This window comes from Colossoma macropomum, unplaced genomic scaffold, assembly GCF_904425465.1.
Source record: "Colossoma macropomum unplaced genomic scaffold, Colossoma_macropomum, whole genome shotgun sequence".
Taxonomy (NCBI): domain Eukaryota; kingdom Metazoa; phylum Chordata; class Actinopteri; order Characiformes; family Serrasalmidae; genus Colossoma; species Colossoma macropomum.
In genome coordinates, this window is record NW_023495007.1 from 1,574,356 (window position 1) to 1,594,529 (window position 20,174).

Here is a 20,174-nt window from a genome sequence, read left to right on the forward strand (position 1 = left end):
CACAATTTGGACTTTCTCTTCCTATTGCCGGCATTTATACTGACTGGGTGCCTGTCTTACTTTGAACACTGCCAGAGTGGTTACATTGCAGACACAGCAATAATAACCCAGACCCATAATCATTCTGTCCTGATATATTATTTATTATGCTAATTAAATTTCTGAGAGATGAATTGCAGTTTAACACAAAGCCTTGTCTATAGAGAGTTGAGTTTTAGAGGTGTGCTTTTCAGGATGACGTAAACTAAACATTGGTCAATTATAAATGTGCTTGATCGCTGCTGAAATTCTACTCCAGGTCTTGTCCTAGTGGAGATGGCATTCTATCAATTTTACACCCTTGTGCTCTTGTTTCAAATGTGTTGATTAGTTTTATGAAAATTATCTTTTTCTATTTATTTTTGATATTATTCTGTCTCTTAATCTTTTTTTTATATAAATACATTTTGATATGTCTTAGTGTGAAGAACTGTTTGAAGTGTCTAGAACTGTTCTTTATTCCATTTTATTTAAGACCAGTCTTCTCCTGATATGACATCCATGGTGTTCAAAGAGAATGCAACATTCATTCGCCCCCCAACATTTTACATCAGTGGATTGTACAACATGCCACATGCAAAATATTATTATATGTTTTTGTGTTTTGTGTACGCTGTGACTGTTTTAGGGAATTCTTTTATAATGGGCACTATATACCTGACACGCACTCTGCATACAGCAAAGTATATAGCTGTCTTCAACTTGGCCTTGTCTGATCTGTGTGGAAGCTCTGCTGTTATTCCAAAGTATGCAGACATGTTACTGCGTGAGAACCAGTACATATCTTATGAAGACTGTCTGGCAAGCATGTTTTTTGTTTTTCTTTTCATAATAATGCAGTCCTTTACTCTGCTTGCTTTGTCCTTTGACAGAGTAATTGCTATATGTTTTCCTCTGAGGTATCATGCTATTGTCACTAAAACCACAATGACTCTGATCATTGGTGTTATGTGGATCATCTCTGCGACTATTATTGGTGTTTCTGTAGCTCTGATTACCAGATTGTCCTTCTGTAGATCTACCGTAGTTGGCAGCTATTTCTGTGATCATGGTCCCATCTACAGATTAGCCTGCAATGATAATTTTCCTAGTTACATTATGGGCAAAGTCTATACTGCTGTTGTGCTTTGCCTTCCATTGATACTGATAGCTTTCTCATATGTTTGTATTGGAATTGCATTGCTTAAGATCTCACATGGTGCTGAACGAATGAAAGCTGTGAAAACTTGCACTTCCCACCTCATATTAGTGGCCATGTATTATCTACCCATCTGTAGTGTTTATATTACTGCTGCTGTTACAACATACCTACATCCAAATACTAGAATAATCAACTCAGCTCTAGCACAAACAGTTCCACCCATGTTAAACCCCATCATATATACTCTGAAGACAGAGGAGGTATTGCAGTCTGTTAAGGTACTCTACAAACGAATCAAGGTGAATGTTTCAATGGAAGATCCTGTGATAAGTGTCACAAAGAATTAAAATGGTATAATAACTGTAGTTTAGCCTATTGGTGTAAAAAAGAGAATTTTCCACTATATTTTTTACAGAGCTGAAAACCTCAAAGGCATTTGATGCATTTCTTCTGGCTGGTATTGTAAATTCTTTTTAATTAATAATAAAACAGGCTTATTTTAGTTTGTAGTTCAATGTACTATAAATAAATGGATCTGTTTGAGGTTAGAACATTTTTTTTTGTTAGCTTTCAGGAAGACATTTTAATAAAGACTTTTGTTTGAATAAATGTCTATTAATATACTATTGTATAAAATATTTTGTAACCCTGTGGTTGTTCTTAAGGTTTTAATGTCTAATGACATTATAGTCACCTAGAAACTGGAATTACTGCATAAACCTAATCTTGTTATCAAAATCTATCAACAGTGTTCTACAACTGTTTTAGCTTCTAAAGCATTATTAGTTAGCTTGGTCAAGCCAACTTTGTTCAAGAACTTTCCCTAGAAGAATCTCCAGATAAGATAGCTAATCAAGCTTTTTGATTAAAGATATTTTCACATAACTATTATTTTATCATTCTGTACGTATTAGCTGATATTATCATACTCTAACAGCTGTGAAGGAATTCTTCTACAAAGAATATGGACTCCCATATTGTTGCTTATGTTCTCCAGCAGTCCCATATTAATACAGGCAAGTCTTGAGTCTCAAGTTCTAATCTTCAAGGCCTAAAAAAGTCAGTATGCATTCTTTAACTAATTTAAGGCCATTTCAACATTTAACACATAAAAAGTAAGTGTCCCATCTGCAGTCAGACACCTCTCACCTTTCTTCCACTTTGGGTCTCAAGTCTTTTTTCAAGTCATGAGGCTCAAGTCAGAGTCATTAGTGTTCAAGTCGAAGTTAAGTCTCAAGTCTTTTGATTTTGTTGAGTTGAGTCTCAAGTCATTAAATTTGTGACTTGAGTCCAAGTCATATGACTCAAGTCTACACCCCTGTTTTTAATCATTCGTTAGACAACACAGGAATTTGTTTTACTCTTCATATGCATATTTCTGTTTCTTGTGCAAAAGGCCTACTGATTTTTTATCTTCACAGTTATTTCCCAAACTGCTTGGGTTTTAAATGGTTGAGACTCAAAACTTTCAGAAAAAAATCACAGAACTTTTCAAGAAAAAAATATATACAGAAATAAGGAGTCAAGTGGAGGTTTATAAATCCAAAGTCAAAATCAGATGCTGGCAAGGACAGGGGTCTCCCAAGGCACCAGGAGTCCAACAACAACTGGACTGCATATGCAGGGGAGCCATCCATGTCCAAAGGTGGGGGAGGCGCTGTTGCTTCACTTCCAACCTGAGAGGAGACAGACACTGGTTTAAGCAATGAAACATGAAAAGTAGGCCAAATTCTATAAGAAGCTGTTTCCCACAGCTCTAGTCTGTGGGAAACAGGAGTAATGTGTCTTAACACCGTTGACCAGGTTTAAAAGGAGGTACATTATGATGACGGCAATTAGATTGTATGGTGTGTTTCTGAATAGCTCTTTATGGACATGTGCTCCTCCAAGGTTTTGCCACTTCTTTTCATCTATTTTTCACCTGTCTATGGGAACAATAGGGGTTGGAAACCCAGAACACACTGAAATGGAGTGATGCCCATAGATAAGCAAATTAAAGAGTTCTGTGCATATTCTGTCAAAGTGTGAAAGTAAGTCTAATCATTGTGACCCACTGCAAGAAGACCTTAAAAACCTACTGATCTACTGGACTTTCGACCTGTCCATTAGTTTGTGTTAGACAAACTAGAGATTGGACTAAAATTGCTATTTAACTGAGACCAAAAGGCTTTCCATATGTGTAATGTAAATTGAGGACCCCGATCAGACAGAATGTCCTCTGGTAACACATATAACCTGAAGACTTGATGGAATAAAGCTTCAGATGGGCGGTGGGCAGTTTCATCATTGGGATCAGCCTACAAGCTTTTGAGAACCAGTCTATGATAACTAGGCTACTGTATGCCCTTTGGATTTAGGAAAGGTCAGTAATAAAATCTATAATGGGCCCATTCTCTCTCTCTGCCTTTCAGTTTCTTCCATTGTATCCCCCTTAATTGGAGCCACAATGCAACTGGGTCAAAAATGGTTTCACTGTTTTGTTAATTGGGTGCATTCTTCCAAATTTAGGATATGCATCAGTGTTTTTGGACTCTATGCAATAAAAGATCTTGAAATTAAATCGGGGATAAAAAACAAGGCACTTGGCAGATCTTATATACTCAAGATTTTGATGATCAGTAAGGACTTGAAATGGATGTAAAGCTCCCTCAAGCCAGTGTCTCCACTCTTCTAGAGCTAATTTATGGCAAACAGTTCTTGATTACCTACATCATAATTCAATTCTGTGGAATTTAGCATGCATGAAAAGTAGGCGCTTGAACGAAGCTTTGGTGGTGAACCAACTCTTTAAGATCAAACTGCTCATACTCCTGTTACCTGCCTGATTACATTGTGCCAAGTGTAAAGTTTGGTGGAGGAGGGATAATTCTATGGGGTTGTATTTCAGGGGTTTGCCTAAGCACCTTATGCTTTAACATACCAAGACATTTTGGACAATTGTATGCTTCCAACTTTGTAGGAACAGTTTGGGGAAGGCCCTTTTCTGTTCCAGCATGTCTGAGCCCCAGTGCACAACGCAAGGTCCATAAAGGCATGGCTGGGTGAGTTTGGTATGAAAGAACTTGACTGGCCCACACAAAGCCCTGACCTCAACCCCATTGAACACTTTTGGGATGAACTAGAACGGGGATTGTGAGCCAGACCCTCTTGTCCAACATCAGTGTCTGACCTCACAAATGTTCTTGTGGATAAATGGGCAAATTTCCACAGACACACTTCAAAATCTTGTAAAAAGTTTCCCAGAAGAGTGGAAGCTGTTATAGCTCCAACGGGGAGACCATCTCCATATTAATGCCTATGGATTTAGATTGAGATGTCATAAATTGTCTTGTAGGTGTCCCAATACTTTTGTCCATATAGTCTATCATCGATGTACAAAACTACCCATCGGCCTAAAATGCCTATGAGGACATTGTTGAAAAAAGCCTGGAAAACTGAAGGGGCACTTACCAACCCATATGGCATTACCAAGTACTCATAATGCCTTCTAGCGATCTCAAATGCAGTCTTCCACTCATCTCCTTACCTGAATCTGAATAAAATTATAAGCATATATTAATTAGTTATCTGTTCTTGTGAACTGAATACCCATGGCTAGAAACTACAACCGTTTTGTCCTACTTTTATTAGCTACTAGTTAATAGCATTTATCAGAGCTGCTTTTATAGATTCTCCTTTAGGATCTGTCTGTGGTCTTTGTGAACAATCTGCTGTATAATGTAAACAAAGAGAAACCTGTTTTGCAGTTTTGTGTGGTATAGTATGTGAAACATTTATTAATTGATGTTTGTCTGTGTATTACATGCTTGTATTGTATAACATTATTTGTTCACTTATTATTTACTTGTTTACTAGTTAAGTTATATGTGAGGTGTATGGTGTTTTTTTTTTAATGATTATGTATTTATGTGAACTCTGTATGTCACGACTCCCGTAGGCTCTGAACTTTCCTTGGACTCCATCTCCCAGAATCCCCTGGGAGATCACGTGACGCCAGCCTCACTTTCGCGCTCCAACCAGCGCTCCAGTTCCCCAGAGTACTGATTGTTTTCACCTGTCTCTCTCCGATTAGTTTAGCTTATAGCCCGGGCTTGTAGTTAGTCTCATTGCGAGGTATTGCTTCTTCTCACAGAGCTACTGAGCGTTTATTTTCTGATTGTCTGTTCATATTCTAACCTTTTTGCCATGTGTTTTGACCTGCCTTTTGCCTGACCCCTTTTGGATACTTTTGCCTGGTTATGTTTGTATTTTTGTATATTTTGTCTTTTCTGGATCTGACCATTGCCTGTGACCTGACAATGATTGTAGATTCTGTTTTCACCAGTAAAGCTTCTCATTCCCTTTTTATCTGCAAGCGCCTGCATCATTCTGTCGCATTACAGAATACCTCGCCTACCATGCAGACGGCAGATCCAGAAGCTTTACAGAAAGCTTTGAACGAGCAAGGACATCTGCTCAACCGACACCAACATGTGCTAGCAGGGGTAAATCAGTCTCTGGAGGCTTTAGTTCACCAGCAGTCAGAGCAACAAACTCAGCTGGTGCTTCTGGTCAACAGCGTGAAGGATCTCACCACCCAACTTTAGAGTGGTAACCCAGCAGAGTCAGTGGTGAGTCCTCCAAGTTCAGTGGTGAACTCGAGTGCTGTTTTTCGAGTCAGCAAACCGGATAAATTTGATGGCAACCCCGACAAGTGTTGCGGTTTTTTGCTTCAGTGTGCCATTTTTTTTGACAATTCCCCCACTAGCTCAGATCATGCCAAAATTTCTTTTATGGTATCTCGCCTAACAGATAAGGCCTTAGAATGGGCCACAGCTAGTTGGTCACACATTCATGACCAGTTCTTGAATGAGTTTAAGATAGTATTTGATCACCCCCATGAAGGAAAATTCAGTGGCGAGATGCTAACCAAGCTACGGCAAGGCCGCCACTCAGTGGTAGACTATGCTCTGGAGTTTCGCACACTAGCTTCTAGTAGTGGATGGAATGAAGCAGCACTACTAGTCATGTTCCGTCAGGGGCTTAATGCAGACATTCTTATGGAACTGGCATGCAGAGATGATGAACTTTCACTGGACCAGTTAATAAATCTTTCCATTCGTCTCGATCAGCTGCTTAATAATAGTGGCAGGAAACAAACTGACAACCCTGGAAAAGACATTGTGAAAACCCGAATTCCCCCTAGACATTTTACTCATGAGGACAGAGAAGAACCCATGCAGTGTGACTCCTCTCGCCTATCTAAGGATAAGAGGCTCCAACGGATGAGAGAGGGTCTTTGTCTGTACTGTGCTGGTGCCGGTCATTTCATACAGGATTGCAGGACCAGGCCACCCAAAAATTCTGCGCCGACCCCTGGAAAGCACGTGGAGAACACTCCACGTGCTAATGTGGTGAATGTTCCCACAAAGGGGTTGGTTTCCAAGTCATTTTTAATACCAGTAATTGTCTGCTGTCATCAGATGTCTATTGTTGTTTCAGCCCTTATAGATTCCGAAACGGAAGGAAACTTTATCCATTCCCGCCTCGTGGAACAACTTGTGTTCCTGTAGAAGACCTGCCAACCATACTGCGAGTCGCTGCGCTGGATGGAGCCCAAGTCGGAGCCATTTCATCTCAAACCCAGCCCATACTCCTCAAAACCAGCGCTCTACATTCTGAAAACCTGTCCCTTTTCATCCTAGAAAACTCAGAGTGAAGTGTGTGTCTTCACCCACTATGTCTGTCAGGTCAACTTCCATAGAAAGCCCCCAAACTGACCTCAATGTGACCATTCCTCCTGAATACATGGACCTCAAGGAGGTGTTTAGCAAGGGCAATGCCACCAAACTCCCCTCACACAGACCCTATGACTGCGCCATAGAACTTGTGGACAACGCTATATTTCCTAAGTCACGTGTTTATCCTCTCACTCAAGAGGAGGAACTGGCCATGGATACCTATATCCAGGAAGCTCTCGATCAGGGTTTTATCCGCACATCAACGTCCCCGATTGCCTCAGGCTTTTTCTTTGTTAAAAAGAAAGATGGAGGTCTTCGTCCCTGCATAGATTATCGAGGTCTGAATCAAATCACTAAGACATATCCTTACCCACTTCCGTTAGTTCCCTCTGCATTAGAACAACTAAAAGGAGCCAAATATTTCACCAAACTGGACTTGAGAAGTGTTTATAACCTTATTCGTGTAAAGGAAGGAGATGAATGGAAAACAGCCTTTGTGACCACCAGGGGGCACTACGAATATCTTGTTATGCCTTTTGGGCTCTCTATCGCCCCCTTTGTCTTCCAAGCATTTATCAATGACGTTCTCAGAGAGATGCTGGGTAAATTTGCTATAGCCTACATTGACGACATTCTTGTGTACTCACCGGACCTGGAATCCCACATCAGTCATGTTCGAGCAGTCCTTCAGAAGCTCTTAGAGAACAATTTGTATATAAAAGGAGAGAAGTGCGAGTCCCACATCCAATCAGTTTCCTTCCTGGGTTATGTCATTAGCACCAATGGGGTCATTATGAACGATAAGAAAGTCGAGGCGGTCTTGAATTGGCCCACGCCTTCATCCGTTAAAGATCTCCAATGATTTCTAGGCTTTGCCAATTTTTATCGTCGTTTCATTCAAGGCTTTAGTAGTATTGCTGATCCCCTCACTGCTCTTCTCAAAGGAAATCCCAGAAAGTTTCAATGGACTGAACCAGCTGATAGGGCTTTTCAAGCTTTGAAAGAGTCCTTTTCTACTGCCCCTATCCTCAAACATCCTGATCCCTCTGAACCCTTTGTCGTGGAGGTGGATGCCTCAGAAATAGGTGTTGGCGCTGTTCTATCTCAACGTTTTGGTAACCCTCTTAAACTCCATCCGGTAGCTTTCTATTCTCACAAGTTGACCTCATCTGAACGCAACTATGGTATTGGCGATTGCGAACTGTTAGCAGTTAAACTCGCAATGGAGGAGTGGCGTCATTGGCTAGAGGGAGCTAGGCATCCTTTCCTGGTACTCACTGACCACAAAAATCTTGAATATTTACGTAACTCTAAGCGACTTAATGTCCGTCAAGCCCGTTGGTCCCTATTCTTTGCTAGATTCAATTTCAACATCACATACCGCCCCGGTTCCAAGAACACCAAAGCAGACGCTTTTGTCCCGTATGCACCAATCCGAATCTTCTGAGTCTACAATGTCTGATCCGGAACCAATCTTGCCCCCCACAGTGAGTGTATCAGCCATTCAATGGGAAATAGATGAGGAAATAGAAAAGACTCTAACAAATTTCCAAGTTCCTTGTCATTGCGCTCCTGGTAAACTTTATGTCCCATCACAGTTTTGTGATAGACTTATAACCTGGGCACACTCATCTCTCACGTCTGGTCATCCGGGAGAAACCCGCACACAGCAATTATTAGCCAATAGGTATTGGTGGGAGACTATGAACCGTGATGTGCATTAATTTGTTGCGTCATGTACCATTTGCTCCCAGTGCAAGATGCCTAAAACTTTGCCCGCAGGCAAATTGGTGCCCTTACCAGTTCCTGCCCGACCATGGTCCCATATCGCCGTAGATTATGTGACAAACTTACCTGAATCTCAGGGCTTTACTACTGTCCTCACCGTCATCAACCGTTTTTCAAGAAGTGTCCGTTTCATCCCATTTGCTACTATCCCCACAGCTTTCCAAATGGCAGAGGCTTTATTTAATCAGGTTTTTCGTTTTTTTGGTATCCCCGAGGATATTTTGTCTGATAGAGGTCCCCAGTTTACTTCACAAGTTTGGTCCGCGTTTTTTGAACATATAGGAGTGTCCATCAGTTTGACGTCTGGGTATCATCCGCAATCTAATGGACAGTGTGAGCGAATGAACCAAGAACTGGGAAAATTCCTTAGACTCTTTTGTTTAAATAACTCATCAGACTGGTCTAAGTTCCTTTTATGGGCAGAAATGGTGCAAAATTCACTGAAAAGTTCTGCTACAGGTCTATCACCTTTTCAGTATGTACTTGGCTACCAGCCTCCTTTGGCACCTTGGACGGGTGCCATCACTAATGCTCCAGCTGTTGATGACTGGATGCAGAGAAGCGAAAGCGTTTGGGAGGAAACTCATCAGCGGATTGAGGAAGTGCTACGTAAGAACAAGGTGAAAGCAGACCGTCATAGAACCCCATCTATCAGCCTGGAGATAGAGTGTGGCTGTCTACCAAGGATTTCAGAGCATCAGAGGGAAGTAGAAAGTTGCTTCCTAAATTCATTGGTCCTTTCAGAATACTGCAAAGAATTAATGAAGTGACTTACAAATTAGATTTGCCCCCCAGGTTCAGAGTCTCACATTCGTTTCATGTCTCTTTACTAAAACCTGTTATTCCAGGGCCCTTGGATGAGGCTATGCCAGACGTTACACCACCCCATCCGGAGGAGATAGATGGAGCACCTGCATTCGCTGTCTGTAGGTTGCTGAACTCCAGGAAACGTGGAGGTGTACTCCAGTACCTTGTGGACTGGGAGGGATACTGCCCTGAGGAGCAGTGTTGGGTAGCTGCACGGGATATCTTGGATCCCGGTTTAATAGCGGACTTCCACGTCCGTCACCCAGGGAAACCTGCTCCCCGACCTAGGGGCCGTCCACGGAAGGTGCCCTCTAATCCACATCATGTGCATCTGCGGGGTCGTCATGGACGGTCCGCATCTGTCCAGCGCCACGGCAGCTCGAGTCCTGCTCCTGTTCAGATCTCCAGACGTGGGCGTGGTGGTCGTCCTGGTCGGCCTCGTCCCGGGGCCATCCCGGACTCTTTGGGGGGGGTTACTGTCACGACTCCCGTAGGCTCTGAACTTTCCTTGGACTCCATCTCCCAGAATCCCCTGGGAGATCACGTGACGCCAGCCTCACTTTCGCGCTCCAACCAGCGCTCCAGTTCCCCAGAGTACTGATTGTTTTCACCTGTCTCTCTCCGATTAGTTTAGCTTATAGCCCGGGCTTGTAGTTAGTCTCATTGCGAGGTATTGCTTCTTCTCACAGAGCTACTGAGCGTTTATTTTCTGATTGTCTGTTCATATTCTGACCTTTTTGCCGTGTGTTTTGACCTGCCTTTTGCCTGACCCCTTTTGGATACTTTTGCCTGGTTATGTTTGTATTTTTGTATATTTTGTCTTTTCTGGATCTGACCATTGCCTGTGACCTGACTACGATTGTGGATTCTGTTTTCACCAGTAAAGCTTCTCATTCCCTTTTTATCTGCAAGCGTCTGCGTCATTCTGTCGCGTTACACTGTAGAATAGATTATCACTTCACAATAGGGGTCACAAATATTGTTAATTAATGATGAAGTATTAGTAATATTCTTGTTAGTTGCTCATGCTGAATTCTGTAGGATAGTTGATCACTTTTATTCCTACTATAGAATAAGGAAGATGTGCGGAGTGATGACACCACTGTCTTGGGTAAGTTAATTTAGATGAAAGAAATCTGCTAAAACTACAGCAGACATAAATCAACAAAGAAACTCATTTTTACATTTGAAGAAAAAACAATTAATAAAATAAGACACCAGTTCACTCTCAGTAGGGTATTAATTCCTGTATATAATGTGTACAAGGCAGCATGCTGGTTCTCACATTTGTACATTAATTTTTTTTATAATAATGCATGTCAATGCCCTGTGTAATTGGTGAATGAACCCATCCTACTTTAGAAGTACTTATAAATGTTTGATGTGTTAACCATGAGCACAGTGGTCTTCCTTTTTTATATTACTAAATTATCTACTAGTCTATCTACTAGTCCATTCTATACCAATTTATTAAGTTTCCCATAGCATTTCAAAGGGATTCAGATATGGGCTTTGACTAGGCCATTCTATAACCCTCCATTTATTCCTTTTGAGCTACTCCTTAGTGGATTTACTTGTATGTTTGGATCATTATCTTGTTGGAAGGTCCACTTCTTGAGCTTCAATGTTTTTACAGTTTTGATGTCCTGTACTTGATTCATAGGCTTTCATTAGTGTTACAGAGAATGTCATTTACAAGTGTTCTATTGCATATGTAATAAAATACCCTACTCTTTTTAATTTGCATTTATATTTTGATGATTGGTAGTACTGTGATGAGGAACTGTTTCAGGATTGTGTAACTACTCTTTCATACAGTTTATGTAAGACCCACCCAAAACTGACATGACTTCTCGACATACAACGCAGTATTCTGGGGACCACTGCAAAAGTAACATGCCTAATAACATAGGCAAAAGTAAAGAAGGTCTTAAAGAGTTATGTGCCTTTAAGTCTGGAGATTCTTGAGCAATCACTGACTTAATGACGAACTGTAATTCAGAATGCTTCCCAAGAAATATCAATGTAAGGTCAAACTTTGGGTGCTGGGGAAACCAAATCAATTTAACACAGTTTAACATACCACCTTTTCCATGGAGATGTGTGTTGTGTTGCACTGGGGTGTGCTTCTGAGGATGACGTAAACATAGATCGATTATAAATGTGTTTGAACCTTGGATGAAATTCTGCTCCAGCTTTAAAAGGTATTGTATCAAAGCATTATGAATCAGTTTTTAGTATTTTTTAAACATTTCATATACTTTCATTTGTGTATAACTGTTATTTCTTACAGTTTATGTAAGACCACTCTACAGCTGACATGACTTCTGTCGTGTCCCTTGACAACACAACATTTATTCGCCCTCCAACATTTTACATCAATGGATTTTACAACATGCCACATGCAAAGTATTACTATGTATTTCTGTGCTTTGTGTACGCTGTGACTGTTTTAGGGAATTCTTTTATAATGGGTACTATATATCTGGCACACACTCTGCATACAGCAAAGTATATAGCTGTCTTCAACTTGGCCTTGTCTGATCTGTGTGGAAGCTCTGCTCTTATTCCAAAGTATGCAGACATGTTTCTGTTTGAGAATCAGTACATATCTTATGAAGACTGTCTCACAAGCATGTTCTTTGTTTTTCTCTTTATGGCCCTGCAGTCCTTTACTCTGCTTGTTTTATGCTTTGACAGAGTAATTGCTATATGTTTTTGTCTGAGGTTTCATGCTATTGTCACCAAAACCACAATGACTCTGATCATTGGATTTGTGTGGGTCATCTCTGTGACTGTTACTGCTCTCCTGGTGTCTCTAATTACCAGATTGTCCTTTTGCAGATCTACCACAGTTGACAGTTATTTCTGTGATCATGGCCCAATCTATAGACTAGCTTGTAATGATAATTCCCTCAATTACATAATGGGTAATATCTGTATTGCTTTTGCGCTTTGTATTCCGTTGATACTAATAACTGTCTCCTATGTTTGTATTGGTGTTGCATTGCTTAAGATCTCACATGGTGCTGACAGGATGAAAGCTATGAAAACCTGCACTTCCCACCTCATTTTAGTGACCATGTTTTATCTACCAATCATTAGTGTTTATATTACTGCTCTTATAACATATGTGCATCCAAATACTAGAATAATTAACTCTGCCCTAACACAAACAATTCCACCTTTGTTAAATCCCATCATATATACTCTGAAGACAGAGGAGGTATTGCAGTCTGTTAAAGTACTCTACAAACGAATCAAGGTGCACTCAGCAATGGAAGGGCCTGTGAAGAACATTGTGAAGAATTAAAATGATATAATCACTGTAGTTTGTTCTTGCACAAAACAATCACCACTGTGTTATTTACAGAGTTCAAAAGCTCAACTGAGTCAACTCAACTACACTTTTAAATAGGCTAGTGTTGTTTAATTTATAAGTTAATGGATTTGTATAAAGGTAGAACATTTATTTGGTTAGTTTAAATGTTCTGAAGCTATATATTTACTGCATATGACAAATGTTTGCAAATCACACTTGATTATGATGATGTTGACTTTGTTCTTTTGGGGGTTTAGATTACTTTTATATTGCAAGTCTGTCATGAAAAATCAGAGTTTACAATTCAAGATCAGATTAATATTTGTGTATCAGAGGAATAAACAAAAAAAATGGACAGCTACGGACAGGTAGGTATTTGAAGATTTTTTGAGAAAATGTCTAAGCACTGCTTATTTATAAAAATTATAAAATGTAGACACTGTCTTCACCTAGACAAAAAATTAAGATGTTAAACTGATGCTTACACTTGGTTAGATTTCATTTATTCGAATACTTTGAAGGTTAACCACTTAAGAAAAAGGCATATTTTTCTGTAACTACAAGGACTTCAGTGTCTTTAGGTTATGGAAGTTTGTAATAAAGTTTTGGGCTCAAAATTACTTTTTATGCAAATGTATTTCAGGACGGTGTATGCACTGGCCACGTAAGGGTTAAAAGAGACATATTTTAATTATTCAAATTGAACATACTTCCCCATGCTCTTTTAAATACAACTGAAAGATAATATTTCAGTCAGTCTTGTCCTGTTAGAAGAGTACATAAAAGTTTCCAAATTTGTAAACAAATACGATGGCAATAAAAATGAAAAATGTACCTTTTTCACAGTCTCTGCATCATCACATCTGGCTGTAAATAGTAGCATTATCAAACTTCTGCCTGAACCAGTTAACAGACCAGCAATAGCAATGAATTTGTGGCCCAAATGTGGCCCACATCAGCAGTTCTCTTACGGCCCACATTTGACCAAAGGAATTAACCTCAGCTTCACCTTAAATGAGCCAGATGTAAGGCATCTTATGGGCCAGATGTGTGCAATATCAAGGCCATACCATACCCTTACCCTACATAGGCCATGTTATGGGCCAGACGCAATTACTAGCAGTGTTGCTCAAGTCTTTGAACACCGAAGTGTATTTACTGGACTGAGAATAAATATCCAGCCAGCAGCATCCTGTGGTGCTGATGAAGGACTACAGAATAACTAACAAACTGGACAGCAACAGATAAGCTTACAGCTAACTTAACCTTTAAATGGACTAACAAGGTAGGTGTGTAATTGAACACAGTGGAGTGGACACAGTGTTTTAAAACTCCAGCAGCACTGCTGTGCCTAAACCACAAACACATCCCTCAATAGCATACCACTACCATGTCAATGTCACTGCAGTGCTGAAAAGAAAACCACCTCCCAAGTGATACCTACTCTGTGGTCCTGATCATTGATGAAGGGGTAAACATATTATGCAGAGAAACAGATGGACTACAATCTCCAATACGTTGTCTACAGACATGTGATTTCGATCACATGTAAAATCCAGATGGAGGGCAGGAGGTGAAAAGCAGAATGGATGAGATGGAGGCAAGCCCGTACTGTGTTAGTTTATGCAATATTACAAGAGAAAGGTATAAACAGAAAATTACAACATGTTAAACATGATCCTTTTGTTCTGAAGTGGAGTGATTTTTAAACTAAACTGAAAGCCTTGCCTGCTATCAGTAGATACGCACCTACCTCCTCCAGACAGCTTTCTACTCAAGAAAGCAAATGAAGGCATACAAAAGCATTGAGGCATACAACCTTTTTGTTTGGTTTTCTTTTATTTTAACCTAGCAGCAAACATTCAATGCTGCAGCGCTTCTCAACATCAATGTTGTTTCTTTAACTAACAAGAGCAACACTACAAATGTTACTATAAATAAAAGTACTGGGATGAGCTGTAAATCCTTATCGTCAAGAACCAGAAGCAGCAGACAGATACCTGTAGGAAAACAACACCTTTAGCTAAAGTTACTAAATTAAATAATTGAAACACATGCATGCCTATTTATGTTGACCTACTGCATTTGCATAAGCATACAAGGCTCTAAAATCCAGTAAAGACATTGCTTCCACACCTGAGAAATACCTGTTTATGCAGGCAGGGTTTTAACCTTACCTCTCCCGGTAGGCCAGGAGTAGTGTGGACAAAGTACACATCTTCTGTACTAGAGTAAAAGCAGAAATGCTCTTAGTAAAACATTACTTAAAAAATATTTGAAGTGTTCAATCAATATTTGTACTAAATTTTAAATTACTGAAATATCAGAATTAAAAATACTATAAGTTATCATAGAAGTTATTCATCGTCATTATCATCATCTTTAACCACTTAATCCAGATAAGGTCCTGGTAGCAGTTGGGAGAGCAGAGAATCCCAGAAGACCCTGTCCCCCGCAACTTCCTCCAGCTCATTCTGGGGGACCCTGAGCCGCTCCCAGGCCAACTTGGAGATATCATCCTTTCAGTGGGTCCTAGGACAACCCTGGGGTCTCGTCCCAGTAGGCCATGACTGGTAAACCCCCAGTAGGAGGTTTCCAGTGGGCATCCTGATCAGATGCCCAAACCACCTCAACGGGTTCCTCTTCTACTCTAAGCTCTCCCTGGATGACCAAGCTCCTTACCCTATCAAGTAGAGTTTAGCCCACCACCCTGCGAAGAAAGCTCATTTCCACCACTTGTATTCGCAATCTTTTTCATGGTCATGGGTGAGGGCTGGGATGTAGACAGACCAGTAAACAGAGAGCTTTGCCTTATGGCTCAGCTCCTTCTTCACCACTACAGTCCGGTACAGTGGCCGCATTACTGCTGCCACCTGTCCTAGCCTGTGGGCAATCTCACGATACCTTTTCCCATCACTCGTGAACAAGACCCCAAGATAATTAAACTCCTCCACCTGTGGCATCTCCATGGACTCAGACCTGGAGGTGCTGATCCGCATACCAACTGCTTCACACTTAGCTGCAAACTGTTCCAGTGAGCACTGGAGCCATCCATGCGATCCAGCCAAAATGACAGCATCATCCACAAATAGCAGAAATGCCACCCTCCCTGACACGCTATCCATGAATATCATGAACAGGAGTGGAGACATGGCACAACCTTGGCAGAGTCTAACACTCATATTAAATGAGCTTGACTTAATGCCGAGTATACGGACACAACTCTCACTCCGGGAGCACAGAGATTGAATGGCCTGGAGTAGTGGCCCCAACACCCCATACTTCCAGAAGACCTTCCACAGGATATCTCAGGAAAGATGGTTGTAAGCCTTCTTTAAGTCCACAAAACAAATGTAGAATGGGTTGGCAAACTCCCATGCCCCCTCAACAATCTGCATGTGGGTGGCTGTTGTTTGGAGCATAAGCACACACAACAGTCAGAGGTTTCCTCCCTGCAATTTTAATTTGCATTAAGGCAACCGTCTCGGCCACCAGAGCAACTCCAACTACACGGCAGCCAGCCAGGGACTTGTGAGTATCCCTACAATCGCCCTCTTTCCCTGTGCAACTCCTGAGTAGGAGAGGGACCAACCCCTATCAAGGAGTTTGGTTCCAGAGCAGACACTGTGGGTGGAGGTGAGCCAACTATATCTAGTTGGTACCTCTCAACCTCCCGCACAAGCTCCAGCTCCTTTCCCTCTGGTGAGAGCCGGTTTCTGCCACAGGGGTCCATGCCACCAACCATCTCCCACCACCTATACAGCACTGTACTAGTCCCCCATGTTGGTTTTGTGGGTGGTGGGCTCACATGGTCCCCCCACATTGCCTTATTGGGCTGAGCCCAGTTGGGTTATGTAGGCTGCCAGGCCACCAGGCACTTGCCAAGGAACACTACCCCCAGGCCTGGCTCCAGGGGTAGGTCCCACTAACCCTCTCCCGGGCAGGAAACACAATCTTTTGTCTCCCTTAGTCATGAGGGATTTTTGGATCAAGTTAGTGTGGGTCTTCACTCCAGATCTGTTCTCCTTGGGAGACCCTAGAAGAAGCTCTGAAGATCCCTAGACCACACAAGCCGTTCCGCAATGGCAAACCCTTGATCCAGGAAAGGAAGTTGTTATTTTAAGTTATTATTAATGTAGAGACAATCATGAGAGGGGATGAAAGAAGGAGAATTCAAAAACATTAGTGTGACTGACCTCTAGTCAATGACACTGTGTTTTCTTATGCTATATTAAATGTTTTTATTCCCCTTACCATACATAAATTAATGTTCTCATAAGGTGGCTGCTTAAACTCTTTATACAACAGATGCTGAATTTCCAAAAAATATTGACCTAAAGTTAATTGTTTTAGATATACAAATTTAAGCATGTCAAACCACAGGGCAGCAACAAATCATACCTCAGTTTAGTCAGGATAACAAACTTACTGTTTTATCTTTAACTCCAGCACCAGCCACTCAGTGTCTCTCCCTCAAATTTCTGTTTTATCCTCTACACTTGTGTGATAAAACCTGGTCTGTGGAATGTGAAGCCATTAGCCTGCTAGCCATAGGCTTTCCTGTTACTTCAACACCATTCACTCGACTTCACTCGCTCCAATTTTCCATAATTTTTCCTTTTATTTGTTAATTTCCAATTATTACTTAAAACTGCTATCAATATTCCATTAACTAGTTTAATTTTATTTAGTTACTCATTTATTTGCCCTTATATTTTGATTTGAAAATACATGTGAAAACCTATGTACTAACTCATTTGATAGTTTCACACTGTTATTGATGTTAGTTTGCTAGCTAATGAGAAGAACTGTAGGCTACTCGTACAATTAATGAGATATGATATAGTGTACTGTTTGTGTGATTTCTTAATTTTTTTCATAAATTCCTGATGCCTTTAATATGATTTACAGCTGAGCCACCAAACTAATGGTGGTATACTGTCATACAGACATTCAAGTAACATGTGCTCTACTTTGGATATTGCAGTTTGGATGTTGACTCCTTCAGCAAAGATTTAAACTTAAAGTTTATCTTTGAACAATACTGGATCCTGTTAAGCACATGCCCAGCTGGTTAGCTTACTCTAATGAGGACAAAATATATTCCAATTATTCTAACATATTCCAATAAATTCCAGTCAGCCTACTGGATCACTAACACAGAAGTATAGTGTTAGTGGCTTGAAATTGCATCTTTTGAATAAAAGTAGGGCCATAAAACACAGGCAGAGGAGAGTCGGTTGATAAGTTGACAGCCCCTTCAAAATAAAATTGTGCACAGTCACAAATATTTCAAACTGTAGATATACAAATATTGTACATGCACATGAAAACCTTGTAAACACAGTTTAAGAATAAAATGAACATCATGGACCAACAAATATAAAATTCTTTCATAGTAAGGGCTAAAGAAAGTTGGATGTACAACAGGATGTAAGAATAACACGTTATAAGAACAGTGTGTGTTGGCTGTTTTCGATGCATATAATATTTCAGCAGTCAGTGTAGCATTACCAAGAAAGGATGGTTTCACTCCTAGTATGGTTTGCTCTGCAGCACTAATTGTGATATGGGTAGCAGTGGGTGAGCCATGTTCCCTTGGCATGGTAAGTAAAATTTAAATTACTTACCTAATATTTAAAAATAAACAGAATATTGACTAGTTAAAAAAAAACAAACAAACTGGATAACACAATTTGATTTATGAGAAGTATTCCTTGCATTTTTTAAAATTGACTTTTTATGCAAATGTATTTTAGGATAGTTTAGCATACTACCTTGTCTATAGAGGATTGTGTCTTGGGACTGTGCTTCTGAGGATTACGTAAACATTTGCCAATTATAAATGTGTTTGATCTCTGCTGAAATTCTGCTTCAGCAACAGAAGGTATTGTATCTGGCATATGTATCTGTAATTCTTCTTTCCTATATTTTCATGGTATTACAAAGATTGTGATTTATTATTGATTCATTGGGTGTGATAAAATCTCTATAATGTTTTATTTATAATTTATATTTTGATGCTTTGCATTGTAATGAGTGACTGTTTAAAACTTCTATAACTGTTATTTCTTCCATTTTATGTACGGCCAATCAACAGCTGACATGACGTCCGAGGAATCCCTTAACAATGCTACAGTTATTCGCCACCCAATATTTTACATCAATGGATTTTATAACATGCCACATGCAAAGTATTACTATATATTTCTGTGCTTTGTGTACATTGTAACTGTTTTAGGGAATTCCTTTATAATGGGTACCATATACCTGGCACGGACTTTGCACACAGCAAAGTATATAGCTGTCTTCAACTTGGCCTTGTCTGATCTGTGTGGAAGCTCTGCTATTATTCCAAAGTATGCAGACATGTTTCTGTTTGAGAATCAGTACATTTCTTATGAAAACTGTCTGGCAAGCATGTTTTTTGTTTTTCTCTTTATGACCCAGCAGTCCTTTAATCTGCTTGCCTTGTCTTTTGACAGAGTAATTGCTATATGTTTTCCTCTGAGGTATCATGCTATTGTCACTAAAACCACAATGACTCTGATCATTGGTGTTATGTGGCTTGTCTCTGTATCTCTCATCACCATCCTTGTAGGTCTGATTACCAGATTATCCTTCTGTAGATCTACTGCTGTTGACAGTTATTTCTGTGATCATGGCCCTGTCCACAGACTAGCTTGTAATGATAATTCCCCTAATTATATAATGAGCTACGTCTGTATTGCGGTTGTACTTTGCATTCCGTTGATACTGATAGCTTTCTCATATGTTTGTATTGGTTTTGCATTGCTCAAGATCTCACACAGTATTGAGCGAATGAAAGCTATGAAAACCTGTACTTCTCATCTCATATTAGTAGCTATGTTTTATCTGCCAATCACCAGCACTTACATTACTGCTCTTACAACGTACATACATCCAAATACTAGAATAATCAACTCAGTCCTAACACAAACAATTCCACCCATGTTAAACCCCATCATATATACTCTGAAGACAGAGGAGGTATTGCAGTCTATTAAAGTACTCTACAAACAAATCAAGGTGAACTTTGCAACGGAAGATCCTGTGAAAAGCCTTGCAAAGAATTAAAATGATAAATGATAAAATGACAATAACTGTAGTTTGACCTATTTGCATAAAGCTGAGGAATCTCCACGGTATTACTTGCAAGAATTTAAAGCTCATTTCCCTACCATCAGGCTGCCAGTGAAATTACTTTTATTTTTTTATTAAAAAAATAGACAAATGCTTGTAGTATAATGTACTGTAAATTTTTTTTTTTTTTGAATAAATTTAGGTCATTTATTTGGTTGTAATTGTTCGTTTACATGTTCTAAATGAATATATT

General features: G+C 40.1%; 2 protein-coding genes and 1 pseudogene across 2 annotated transcripts; all 3 read left to right on the forward strand.

The window, feature by feature from the left end:
- Positions 1–513: 513 nt before the first annotated feature.
- Positions 514–1,527, forward strand: LOC118800882 (olfactory receptor 1571-like). The gene has a single exon (XM_036561046.1). It carries the CDS (start codon positions 532–534, stop codon positions 1,525–1,527), a length of 996 nt encoding a protein of 331 aa, XP_036416939.1. The 5' UTR covers positions 514–531.
- Positions 1,528–11,791: 10,264 nt separating this feature from the next.
- Positions 11,792–12,808, forward strand: LOC118800844 (annotated as a pseudogene).
- Positions 12,809–18,898: 6,090 nt separating this feature from the next.
- LOC118800847 (olfactory receptor 1-like) lies at positions 18,899–19,915 on the forward strand. Its single transcript, XM_036560996.1, has one exon. It carries the CDS (start codon positions 18,899–18,901, stop codon positions 19,913–19,915), a length of 1,017 nt encoding a protein of 338 aa, XP_036416889.1.
- The last annotated feature ends 259 nt before the right edge of the window (positions 19,916–20,174 follow it).